General features: G+C 57.9%; 1 protein-coding gene across 3 annotated transcripts in view; it reads right to left on the bottom strand.

The window, feature by feature from the left end:
- The window catches only part of NFIX (nuclear factor I X), a 53521-nt gene extending 44292 nt beyond the window's left edge, over window positions 1-9229 (bottom strand). The window contains exons 1-2 of one of the 3 annotated variants that reach the window (XM_058657704.1): window positions 8902-9229; window positions 8068-8599 (exon numbers count right to left, since the gene is read on the bottom strand). In XM_058657704.1, the coding sequence (XP_058513687.1) occupies window positions 8068-8599; window positions 8902-8946 (577 nt within the window). In that variant the 5' untranslated portion in view covers window positions 8947-9229. The remainder of the gene's footprint in view (window positions 1-8067; window positions 8600-8901) is intronic. The other 2 variants (XM_058657706.1, XM_058657705.1) reach the window with 2 other exon arrangements.
- Window positions 9230-12279: the final 3050 nt, after the last annotated feature.

The raw sequence follows: 12279 nt of genomic DNA, 5'->3' as shown, positions 1-12279 counted from the left end.
ACCTTGGGGGAGTGAGCTGCAACTGGCAGCTGCTGGGTGGAGGCCAGGGACGCTGCTGATGGGCCCACGGTAGCCCGGAGCGTCCCCTTGCATGCCGGGTGTCAGCGGTGAGGCCACGGCTCTCCCATCCTGCCAGCCACCCCATCTTCCCTGAGCCCGCCGGCTGAAGAAGTTTCTGTACACACAGCCCTAAAGTTGTCAAACTTGAAGAAAGGAACTGAGCAAAGACTGCGGGAAGGAGCACAAAAGGCGGCGAATCGCAGCTCGTGGCAAAACCTCCAGCAATCATCTGGTTAATTAGGATAATTACATTCATTTTTATTTCAAATTGCATTTCCCAGCAGACACCCAGGAAAAAGGCGTGACAGAGCAGGGCTGGGCTGGGGTGGGGGTGGGGCTCCCGGAAGAAACCCAGCTTCCCAAATCTACCTGCGCGCACAGCCCGCGCCCATGGGGAGGGACGACAGGAAGCCGCCCCAGCTGCAGCCCAGTCGACCCAGCTCTGGCCCATCTATGCTAGCCTCTGCAAGCCGAGCTGGGGATCTGAGGCTGGCTGGGAGAGGCAGGCCAGCCAGGGCCAGTGCCAGGCCAGGTTCCCGCTGGGTTTCCGCCCCATCCACTCAGCGGCTGGGGGAGCCCTTGAGCTGAGCCAGAGGCTCCAACCTCTCCTACAGACAGCGAGCACAGAGGAGGGGACTGGCTCCGGCAGGGACCAGGAGGCCTCTCCTCTGAGCTGCCCAGCCACCTGAGACCTGCTGTCTGGGTGAGGAAGCCAGAAGCAGCAAGACCCAAGACCCGCCCTGCCCCTGAACCACTACTGAACCACTGGGAGGTTAAAAGTGAATTCCTCACCCTGACTTTCAAGGCAGAAGTTCCAGCAGGTGGTGCTCCAGGAAGGCCCCTGGATCCCATTTGACTTTTCCCACATCACCCGTGTGGACCCTGCCTCATGGCACTTGAACATAAACCCACACACGGCCACGGCATGGGCTTACACCCTGAAAACTCGCAGTGTTTGTATACAAGAAGGCTTAGCCCAGAGTGAAAGCCCCGCTGGGCCTTCAATGGGAAAATGAGGTTAAATGTCTCCCTCCTCCATCAACACAGGGAGAAGTTGTCGGGGGACTGGGACAGGCAGGTACGGCCTTCATTTCCCGGCTGTCCCCTTAAAAAGCAGCGCGGAAGGCCCTGTCCGTGCCACGGCATCACCAAGACATGGAGATGAGAAGCCAGCACAGCATCTCCCACCTGCTGGCCAGGGCAGCCAGCGTGGACAAGCCACTGGGATACAGGCTCATCATGGGCAGCTCCCACCCCGCCTCATGTCATCAAAACCTTAAAAATCCCCGGGGAGGTCAGAAAAATCAAGGTGAGACAGCCACACAAAGTAGGTAAGCCAGGCACCCAAGGGCCAAGACCAGTCCAACCCACCCTCCTCACCGGAGCCCCTCCGCCTCCAGGGACCCTGTTCCAATGCCAAAACCCTTCGGCTCAAACCCGCTTAAAATGGCGGCGGCGGCGGCCTGCAGGGCCGGGCGTTTGTCTTACTGTGTTCCAGGGTGCCCTCAGTGCCAAGAAAAACCTATCATCAGAAATGCCATCAGCTATATTTATCTATCTCTCAGCGCCCCCAGCCTCCTCCTCCCGTCTGCCAAGCAGGCCCTGGGAGTACCCCTCACCCAGTGGGCTGAGGCCAGTAACCACCTGCCCAGGCTTCAGGCTGCCATGGGGGCACCAAGCCAAGCAGGCAGCCCCCTTCTCGCTGGTACACAGGGGACACCCCCTCGGGGGCTGCTCTGGGCAAGCCCCACCCTGCTCCTTCTGGCTCCAACTCCCCCACTCCCTGGACCCTCTGGACCTGGCTCCCCAGCAGGACGCCTGGTCCCTCTCTCCTTCCCCCCGAGTGGGAGGCCCCAGGCTGCATCCCGAGACACTAAACCTATGAGATGCACAGATGCTAACAAGACCCTCAGGGACTCTGGGACAGAAAAGAGACTAACCATTCAAACCCTCAGCTATGCCAAGTCAGCAGCGGACACGACCAACAGGGCAACGTCCCTTAGCGCCAGACACTCGGGACATTTGTACCCCAGCAGTTACACTCCAACCTAACCCTTCCCACCCTGGGGCCCAGCAGACTGAGGGGTGACTCGCGAGCTGTATCCTGAATCCCATACCCACACTCTCCGCCCCTGCCCCATCATGTCATGTCTGGGGTACTTCCCACCCTCCCCCCATCCCAGTCAATCCTGGTCCTTTCCCCCTAGAAGGCCCTGGCAGCCCCCTGAGCCCCCAAGGCAGAAAGGCGTACCCCAGGGGCCAGCCCCTTTGAGAATGAAGCAACCCAAATACAAATTTCCAGAACTTAGGCGCTTTTTCTCCCCTGCCCCCTCCCCCTCCGCTGGCAAATGAAAACAAACAAGAAATCAAAGAGGCCTTTTGTGTGAGCACCGCGCTGACACGGCTGGGGCCTTTGAAAAGACTTCTGAATCGGACACTGAAGGATAAAATAACTGAAGCGTGGCAGCTCCTGGGGGGGGGGAGGCAGGACGGCCTGGGCAAAGAGAAAGAGGGGTGGGGAACACTCCACCGTGCCCTCTCCGTCCAGCTGTTGCAGGACGCCAGAAGGCAGGGGAACTATGGCGCTGGCCTGGCCGGCCCCCCTGACCTGCACTTCCTTAGAGGGGCCCCTGGGGTTTGGCCATGCTAGGGGGGAGGCTGACCAGGGCCCTGCCCCGCTTTCCCAGCCCCGGTGTAAGTTGCCGCCATGGCTGCAACCCTGCCAAACCCTCCCTCCCGCCCAGCACGGCTCACAGGCTGGTCGTCCCCAGGCCTTAGCCCAAAGCCTGCTGGGCACATGTGAAGCCCTATCCTTCGCATGGATGCTCCAGAAGTCCCGGGCCTGCACCAGAAGCACCCCGGGGCCTCTTAGCAATCAAGTCCATCCTCCCAGCCCTTGGCCATGCCAAGGTAAACCATGCCTCCGGCTGCCCAATGACCATGTGCTCCGGGCAAGGGACTGAGCACCGCTGGCTATCAGGCCCATGTCCAGATCCCCGCCCCCCAGCTGGCTCTGGGAGAGCTCAGAGAAGGGGTGAGTCCTTTTGGGCCCTGTGCTCCCGTCTCCACCTCAGCCACATGGGATGCGCTCAGCTGAGACCCTGTGCGCAGCAGGCTACACGGATGGCGCCCCACACAAAAGCAGATGGAGTAACTTCAGGCTCAGAGCGTGGTCTGGAGATTTCTGCTCTCCTCTTTGGGGCCACACCCCTGAGGCCTGCACATGAACCCAGCTGTCCTTCCATGCCACGCAGAGCCAGGCAGTCCCCAACTCAGTAAGAGATGGCCCTGTGTGGCACAAGGGTGTGTGGCCGCACACTTGGTCTGCTGGGCTGGGATTGCCAGCAGTTCGGAACCAGGAGCCCGCCATTGTCATTTTCTCCCAAACCCCACACGTGACTAAGTCACCACGGGGCTGATGGGGTCCCATCAGGCTTAGGGTCTCTCTGCTTAATTTATGGGGGACCAAGGGGCCTTTAGGGAGTGATAGTTTAAACGGCAGGAGCAACAGACACCACATTTGAGGGCAATGGCAGCCTGCAGGGCAGTGTGTCCACCCTCGGTGGGATGCGTGGCGCAGGGAGGCAGAACTGCCAAGTTCTAGAAACATCAGCCTTCATCTGGGCTGAACTCTAAGATTAGAAACAAGACCATGAGATAAAGGTGTCAGAGAAATAGATACTCATGCCATTCCAACAGCTGCCATCCCCGCGGGCCAATGCTATGTCAGCCCCTCCTCGGGCAGCCCCTCTAAGCCGGACAAGCGCAAGAAATCTTACAAGCAGAGCTGACTTTTGAGCACAGCACCATCACTTCTATCCTGTGCTAAAGGGCTGGTGGGTGACAAGATAATCCAGCGATGGGGCCCTGTGGCTTCTGTCAGCCCTGGCACCAGATGGCGCTGTCCCGAAGAGACAGGGACCAGTGGTAGCATTTCAGGACCTTGAAAATGAGATGACAAGGTTAAGTGGCAAGGGGGGCATATGGCATGGTGGGTCCCGAGAGGCCAGCTGGCATTCCTGGGGTCCCTCCCCAACACTCAGCAGAGCCACCAACAGGCTGGGTATCCAGGAATGTGATGGCAACACTACCACCCTGATCTGTTCCTGGGAACTCCTGGGTGAGGAGCCCTCCTTGGCACCCCACAGCCGGCGGCATTCACACAAAATCCCAGACTCTGGGAGGGAGATTAAACTTAAAATCAGGCGGCGCTTCCGCTCCAGGAAGGCCTCCTGCTTGAAAAGGCCCAAGCACAGCACCCATAGGTGCTAAGCCTACGGCAGGGAGGGCCGTGGCTGCAAAGCCAGGACCCGAGTTGGACAGGCAGAGTCCACGCGCAAAGGCCGACGACCCATTCCTTCAACAGCTGCAAAAAAAAAGCCACTGCCAAGACCCGAGAGGATGGGAACAAATCGCACTGCCAGGCAGAGATGGCCAGCCCAGGAGACACGCAGATGGCCCGCCTGGGTCCCCGACTGGAACACACTGGCTACTTTTCCAGCAGAGCGATGGCACCGTGCTGGGTCAGTTTTCCCAGAGTCCTTGCATTCAGAACTGTTTGAGGAGGGAAACCCAACAAGCTGGGTGGACAGTGGAGAAGGATCGGAAATGCCACAAGAGCCCCGAGTCAGGGCTGGCTGGTGCTGGCAGGGGTGCACCGCCAGGCTTCCCTCTCTGCATTAAGCTCCATCTTGGGCTGAGCTTACGTAAAGGAATTGATGCCACCCAAGCCCCTGGCCTTTGTGGGTCCACACTGCAGGACCGTGGAGGGGGACGGGAACAGGAGAAGCTGACAGCTACGGCCAGGCTTCCTGGAAGCCAGTGTCAGCAGTGGGTTGTCTTTGTGGAACTGTGGACACCATGGAGACAGGTGGGCAGTACACGGGAGTACCAGCTGGGCCTCACACAGACAGGGGCCTCCTCCATCCACCCTGGCCCTGGCTACCTGCCCTGGGGACACGGTCAGGACACAGAGCCCGCCACCCCGCTCAGGACTCTGCCCTTCCCTGATTCCTCCCCACTCCTGAATCCAGGCCGACTTCCGGCCAGCAGGGTGGCGGTATCTGGAGCCCCATATTCCGGGAGCACGGCACCCCGACATCCTTTCCTTCCCTCACAGCTGTTACAGCATCTGGGATACAACAGGGGTTCGCAGGGGTCACAGGCTGCACTGGATCCTGGGAACACAGCCATGCCCACCCCCCATGCTTACCCACAGGCCAAACTGACTGTCATCAAATCTGGCACTTAAGAGCTCAGCCCAGTTCTAAGGCAAGGGAGAAACCCCTCAGCAAGCCCAAGCAGCCCCTCACTGAGCCTGGCTCCCAGCTCTTCCACCCAGCGGCAGCTCTGGAGGAAGGCCATGCCACAGGAGACTTCCCCGCTATCCCATGTGATGACCCGGGGAGGAGGTTGCACCTGCCCCCTGCATGTCTCTAAGTAGGCTCCCTACCACCACCATCCTGGCCCAGCTCTGAGAGGCAAGAAGCAACTCCAAGATGACTCCTGCACCTTCTTGCTCATTTCTGTCCAGGAAAGCATGCTCAGAGCCTACATCCTGGACCACGGAGAACATGACGCGGACACTCGGCCTCAGCTCTATGTGATAGGCTATCAATTCACTCATATTCCCGGGAAAGTGACCTCATCGGCTGGGAGCGGGGCAGGGGAGGCAGGGAGCAAAGGGACCTGCTTCCCCTGACATGGGCCTGGGCAGGCTGGGCAGCCCGGAGGCTGGCCAGGAAACAGTACTGTTCGTCACCACACCTTACCCTAACCTTAGCCCTGTGCTGGCAGCCATCAAGAATCTGACCTCGAATAAAAGAGGCCAGGGAAACAGCTCAACTACAAAGATCAAGAGAGAGAGAGAGATGAACAGGAGTGTTCATTTTTGCCTTAGGTGTTCTTGGGTTGCCCGCTCTCCAAGGAGCAGGTGCAGCACCCCTAGCAGGGGCTAGGAGGGTCCCAGGATCTTCCCAGGTCATCCGTCCCCTCTAGCTCAGCCTGTGTACCCCCACTCCGGACGGCTAGGTACAAAATGAGGGGTGTGCATATTATGTAATATATATATATATATATACACACACACACACATTTTAGTTGGGCTCTTCTAAAACAGGAAAGGGACAAAAGAAAAAAAAAAAGTCAAGCCCAAGGGAAGGGGAGTGGCTGACGTTTGGCCCTTTTGAAAGAGTTGCAATGGTCATGCCCCCCCCTTACACTGGGGCTGGGTGTAAGGGCCTAGCAAGACCCATGGGGGCAGTAAAACCAGCGCAAGGGTTGGGGGGCTGGGGGCTGCCCAGGGACTTGTGCTCGGACAGCACAACTAGTCCAGAATGAGAAGGCCAGAGAGAATGAGGGGCCAGGAGGGAGGTCCCACACACCTCCTCCTGCCCGCAGCTCTCGGTCCCCACTGGGATTTCACTCTCTGAAGTTTCTGTCTGGATCCAGGCATGTCATCCCTCTCAACTTTGCCCAATCCAGTAAGGGGCCAAGCGCTAGCGTGTTGCGGGGTGAGGGGGCTGGGGGACCTCAACATTTGCTTGAGGGTTTTCTTTTCTTTCTTTCTCTCTCTCTCTTTCTTTCTTTCTTTCTTTCTAACATGAAGGAAGACCCACAGCGGGTACCCAGCTCTCTCCCTCCCTGGCTCGCTCAGAAAGTCCTCCAGAGTGGAAATGAAGCCACATGCTCTCACATTCGCATAAAGAGAGGAAGAAGGGAAATGAACGGGGGCGGGGGGAGCTGGAAACTGGAAAGAGAAAGGAAAAAAAAAAAAAATAACAACAGGCAGAGAAAGAGAGCGAGGGCGAGAGAAAGGTTTGGTAGCCCTGTCATTACGAGTTGGTTAGGCGCAATGTAAACACACTTGTGCCTTGCTTAATCAGAGTCCCGCCCGGTTAGGTTTCAAAGGCGGCAGTAAATTGGGCGTAGCTGAGTGGAGGCTAAAAATTAACCAGCCATCTCTGTTTCAATTTGTAAGAAAACAAAAACGGAAAAGAAATTATGAAAAGGGGAAAGGATTAGGGGAGGGGGAGAACAAGAAAGAAAATATCGAGAGGAAAACAACTTCACCCCAAAAAACGCAGGCTGCGGCTGGGGAAAGCTTCCCGGACTCGGAGCACAAAAGGCCATCTCCGAGTTGGTTTGTTGGTCTGTTTGTTTGAGGCCTCTTCCACAGCAACTGCTGCTGCCGCTCCTGCTCTGGCCTTGCCCGGGCCGGGCAAACCTTACTGTGTGGGCCAGGCCTGGGACCTTGCTTCTTCCCCTGTGGGTGCGTGGGGGGAAATCGAGGTGCCAGCAGGAGTTCAAAGAATCCCTGTGCTGGTTTCCACTCTCTCCGCTAGGAGATGGATTTGTTTTCTGCCTGTCTGTGCTTTCTGCACACTCTCAGACCACAGGCAAGCCCCCTCAAGCCAGAATGGCTCCCCCAGGGAGCACCTGAGCCCCAAGAAGGTGCCTACGGAACACCCCCCACACACACACACACTCCTTCCTCCCATTCATTCATTCGGTCTAGATCTCCTTCTCCGGGTTCACATCACCCCACTCTCCAACGAAACTGTGCCACTCCCGCCCACCCGCCTTCTGCCAAATCCACTTTTTCCTGGGGCTGGAGGACAAGTGACGGTGGCCAGCGCCTGCCCCAGCACTTCCTCAGACACCCCCCTGCCCTTAAGTCAGAGCTGTGAAGGATGGAGAGGGGGGTTCTGTCCAACTCTCACTACCAGCAGGGTGAATGTGGGGACATCCTTGGCCTCTCCCGAGACCCGAAACAGGCACTGCTGATGGGACCAGGCCTTCAAAACCACAGAGACACACCGAGGGGGCGACGTGGCCGGCGCAGCTGGGGAGGGGTGGGGGAAGAGGGGGCGCCCAGACCACATTCGGTGGGTGGTTCGGTCCCTGGTGTGATGTCTTTCAGAGTTAAAGAACAGCCCAAAGAAACAAACAAAATGAGGGACGGGTGCGGGTGGGGGCGGGGCGGGGAGGAGGTGAAGAGTGACCTACCCGGAGTGTGGACAAAGTAAGCCAAGTAAAGATCCAGTTCTTTGATTGTGACTCCAATGTGATGTGGCTGCACGCACAGGCCGGGGTTCGAGCACTGGGGCGACTTGTAGAGCCGCTCCCCGTCAGTACTTTCCAGGGGGATGCCCTTAAACAAAATCACCATGACCAGGTCCAGCCGCCACACCTTGTCGGCCTGACGCAGGCAGTCAATCCGCCGGATCTTGCCCTTCTGGTCGGGGTTGGAGAGCACGCAGCAGGGGGGCTTCTTGCCCGTGATGGTCAGCACGAAGTCCTCGCGGAATTCGGGCCGGATGTCCTTGCGCAGCTTGGCCAACAGCCGGGATGCCCACTTCTGCTTGATCTCGGGCTTCTCGCCCAGCAGCTCGTCCTTCACCGCGCGCTCTTCATCCTTGGACATCCGCTTCTCGTGTTTCTTGAAGTACTTGCGCTTTCGCGCCTGCAGGTTGAACCAGGTGTAGGAGAAGGCGCGGACGTGCGGCAGCAGCGCCTCGATGAACGGGTGGAACTCATCCTGCAGGCGGCAAGCCGGGAGCATGCGGGGCGCGGGAGGACGGGAGGAGGGGAGGACAGAGAAAGGCAGCGTTAGAGGGGGGCACGCCGAAAACCGCCTTCTCCTCCTCCTCCCTCCCGCCCCCACCCAACAATTTCCTCTGTCGATTGTTTTTACAAAAGTGGGGTCGCCAGCCACTTGCTCCCACCTCAGCCTCAGCAGCCACAGAGAGCCACCCGCAGCCTGTCCACACACCTATTCTCTCTCTCTCTCTCCCCTCTCTCTCTCTCCTCTCTCTCTCTCACGCACACAGACACACATACACGCACACGCTGCTGGTATCCCCCGCCAGGCTCCGTGGCGCCCATAACATCTCCATGTTCTGCCAGAGCCGTGGACTCGTGTCAGCTCGCCCTGGGCGCAGCGTCCACTCTTGGAGACGCCGGCGGACGCGCGCACAGGGCGCGCAGGGTGCCGCCTGGAGGCCCGACACCGGCCACCTCCAAGAAGACAGAAAATGACATCCGCGAGCCAGCGAGCGAGTGAGTGAGCGAGAAGGAGCAAGCGAACGAGCGAGGAAACGGATCTGCCTTTTCTCCTCCCCAGGCTGTTTGCATTTTTGCTCTTCTCCGGATCCAGTTGGAACACCCACCCCAGTATTTCTTGATCAGATCTAAATCCTAAATATGAGCTCTCGGCTCTACTCTCCACGCCGAGGGAAATGTTGAGCACTTCTGGTTAGCACAAACAAGGTGGTGGTCTCGGCCACAGCGGGGCTTCAAAGCAGCGTGGGGGTCTTGCGGCCCCTTCCCCAGCCTCCCACCCACGACCCCTTCACCCTCATTCCTACTCAGTCAGGTGATGGAGGGCTGGGCTCTCAGCTTTTTTTTTTTTTTTCTTTTTCTTTTCTTTTCTCTCTCCTTTTTTTTTTTTTTTTTTGGCTTGTTTGCTTCTTTGAAGTTTTAAAAATAATAATTGATCTCTGTTTACAAAAAATAAAACTGGAAAAAATGGAATAATTACCATTGATCTGAAGCACCCAGCAAGGCCCAACGCCCGGTTCTGAGAGTCGGCTCTCAGCGGAGTTGTAAGTTGGGGGGCGGGTGGGGGAGGGGAGGAGGAGGAGCAGGGAGGAAGGTAAATGTTTTAAAGGGGGTTATTATTGGTGTTCTGAGGAATAGGGGCTGGGCTTGAGTGGATACTCAAACCCATCCCCCTTCCCCTCCCCACCCCACGATGCTCCACTGCACAGAAGGGGGAAATTAATATATATATTTCTACACCCCCCCTTTTTTTGGAAAAGGAGCAAAAAATAAAAGTCAGGGGCAGCAGAAAAGCGGAGTGTGCTGGCCACCAATGACACCAGGTAAACAAAAGACAACAACCCCCTAAATCGCTTTTTTTTTTCAATTTCTATGCATCCTTTTCCAGTTTAAAAAAAATGCAAAAATTTAAAAATGCAAGCCAACCTCCCGCCACCACGGCTGCCGCTCTCCACGTCTCTGGCCCCCACCACCACTCCTTCCAACACACACACACACACACACACACACAAACCGCAACAGACACCCTACCCCACCCCAATACAAAACAAAAACAAAAACAAAAGCCCGGAGAGGGAGGGAAGAGGCGCAGCTGAATGAAAAAGGCTTTGGGCTTTGGCAGCCGCGCCGCCAGGCTCTGAACTTGGCCCAATCGCGGGGAGAGGGGGAGCGCGCGGTTCCAGAGGACGAGGGCGAGTTCTGACCGGCTGCAGACCGTTGCTGGCAGAGGCGTGCAAAAGAGAGAGAGAGAGAGAGAGAGAGAGAGAGAGAGAGCGCGAGCCAGCGAGGGAGGGAGGGAAGGCAGAGCGGGGTGGGGGGGAGGGAAGATCCAGAGAGGACGTGGATGGTGGGGGGGTGGGAGGAGAGTGCACATGTGTGTGAGTGTGTGTGCGTGCGCACTCGGTGCTGGCTGGGTTTGGGGGTTTTGTTGCTCGTTTCTCTCTTTCAAACTCTCTCTCTCCTTTCATGCTGCGTCCCCGTCGACTTGCTCGTGCCAAGTCAGTAGAAAGGAGGGGAAGAGAGGGAGAGAGAAAGAAGGAGGGAGGTAAGAAGAGAGAAAGAGAGAGAGAGAGAGCCAGAGAGAAGGAAGGAGGAGGAGGAGAGAGAGCGCGCCTGTGGAGAGGAAGATCCTCCTCTTTGGCAAAGAGACGCTCTCCCGACAGCCAATGGCTGCGTCGGGGGAGGAGGGACCGGGTGAGCCGGGAGGGTGGGGAGAGCCCCCGGCAGTTGGAGACCAAAAACAATTTGCCCAATCGACAAGTTCACGTCTAATGAACAAGCAAAGTCCAGCAGTTATGAATTTTTCATTCCAGGCTCCCACTCGAGTCCATTTGGCAGCAGCCACCCAACAAATTTGGGGGCTCTGTGTGTGTGTGTGTGTGTGTGTTTGGTGGTGGAGGGGCGGGGGTGGAGGGAGGGAGACCCGGATCAAGGAAGACATGGATATATATATATATATATATATATATATCTGTTATTTTTTTTTCTTTTGCAAGCCAGAAAAATAAATCAATAAAGGCCTGACTGGGGAGGGCTGGTGGGGCGGGAGCCCAGAGGCCTTGGGGAAGGCAGCTGCGCAGCGCCTTCCCTCCGCGCGTCTTTCTCTCCAGCCGGCACACTCTCCCTTGTCCGGGTGCTCTTCCCGCGAGGAACACACAGCGGCGAGTGCGAGTCTTCCTCCCCGTCCCCCCCACGCGCGCGCGCACACACACACACACATCGGCTAGGGGCTATGAATAGAAAGAAGAAAGCGAGCCTGGAAAGTGTTGGTGCCAGCCACACTTCCAGGGCAGGGCCCCAAGCGTTGCTGCGCCATCCCCCAGGTCTGGCCACTAGCAGGCTCAGGGCGGTGAGGGTGGGGTTGTGGGGAGGGGGACCGTTCGAACCCTAGACCCGCTCTCCCCAGCTCCCCAGCCAGCCTGAGCCCAAAGCCTGGCCGCCTCCCTCGGCCCACACCCAGCCACGCACGCTCCATTAGCGGTGAGGAGGGATGCCAGCCCAAGGCAGCTCGGGAAACTGCAACAGTTTATTAAAATAGCCCCTTGTCACAGCACTCCACTGACAAGCCTACAAGGCACAACCACAAACAGCCAGCTCTGGGGAGAAGCCACGAGAGAAGGGACACTGCTCCCAGGCAGGGCCAACGGGTGTCACCCACGCGTCCCCCGCCACCTGCCAGACGCTTTACTTTCCCGGCATATGCCCCAGTCCACTCAAGAGCCACTTGAGTTTCCTAAGCTCACCCTCCAGATCAGTTCGGACTGGAGGGCCCAAAATGCGTGCACACAGCGCAAAGTACACCTGGGTCAAAGGAGATATCAGGGAAGTTGGGGAGGGGGTGCATCCAGCAGAGTCCTGGGGAGAAGGTGGGGAGTGGGAGATCCAGTCCCTGCAGGGGAGCCCCTGGGAGGGTCTCTCCCCCCAGGAATGGCCTCTGAGCAGCCCGTCTCCTCTTAGGCCTTAGAGGAGCAGTAGGCAGTTTAGAAACACACCTGGTCCCGCCTGGAAGCCTTCCCGTAGCCACCCCAGGCGCAGCCCTCAGCTGGTCTCCATGCCCCTCTCTGCCCCTTGGCCTTTAGGACCCTGGGATGTGCCGCCCCTGGGCTGGCACAGACCAGACAACAGAGGAAGTCAACCACACACACACACACACTCACA

Source organism: Ochotona princeps, chromosome 33, assembly GCF_030435755.1.
Source record: "Ochotona princeps isolate mOchPri1 chromosome 33, mOchPri1.hap1, whole genome shotgun sequence".
In the NCBI taxonomy this organism is placed as follows: Eukaryota; Metazoa; Chordata; class Mammalia; order Lagomorpha; family Ochotonidae; genus Ochotona; species Ochotona princeps.
Note: the sequence above shows the minus strand (reverse complement) of the source record. Positions and strands in the feature narration are given on the sequence as shown.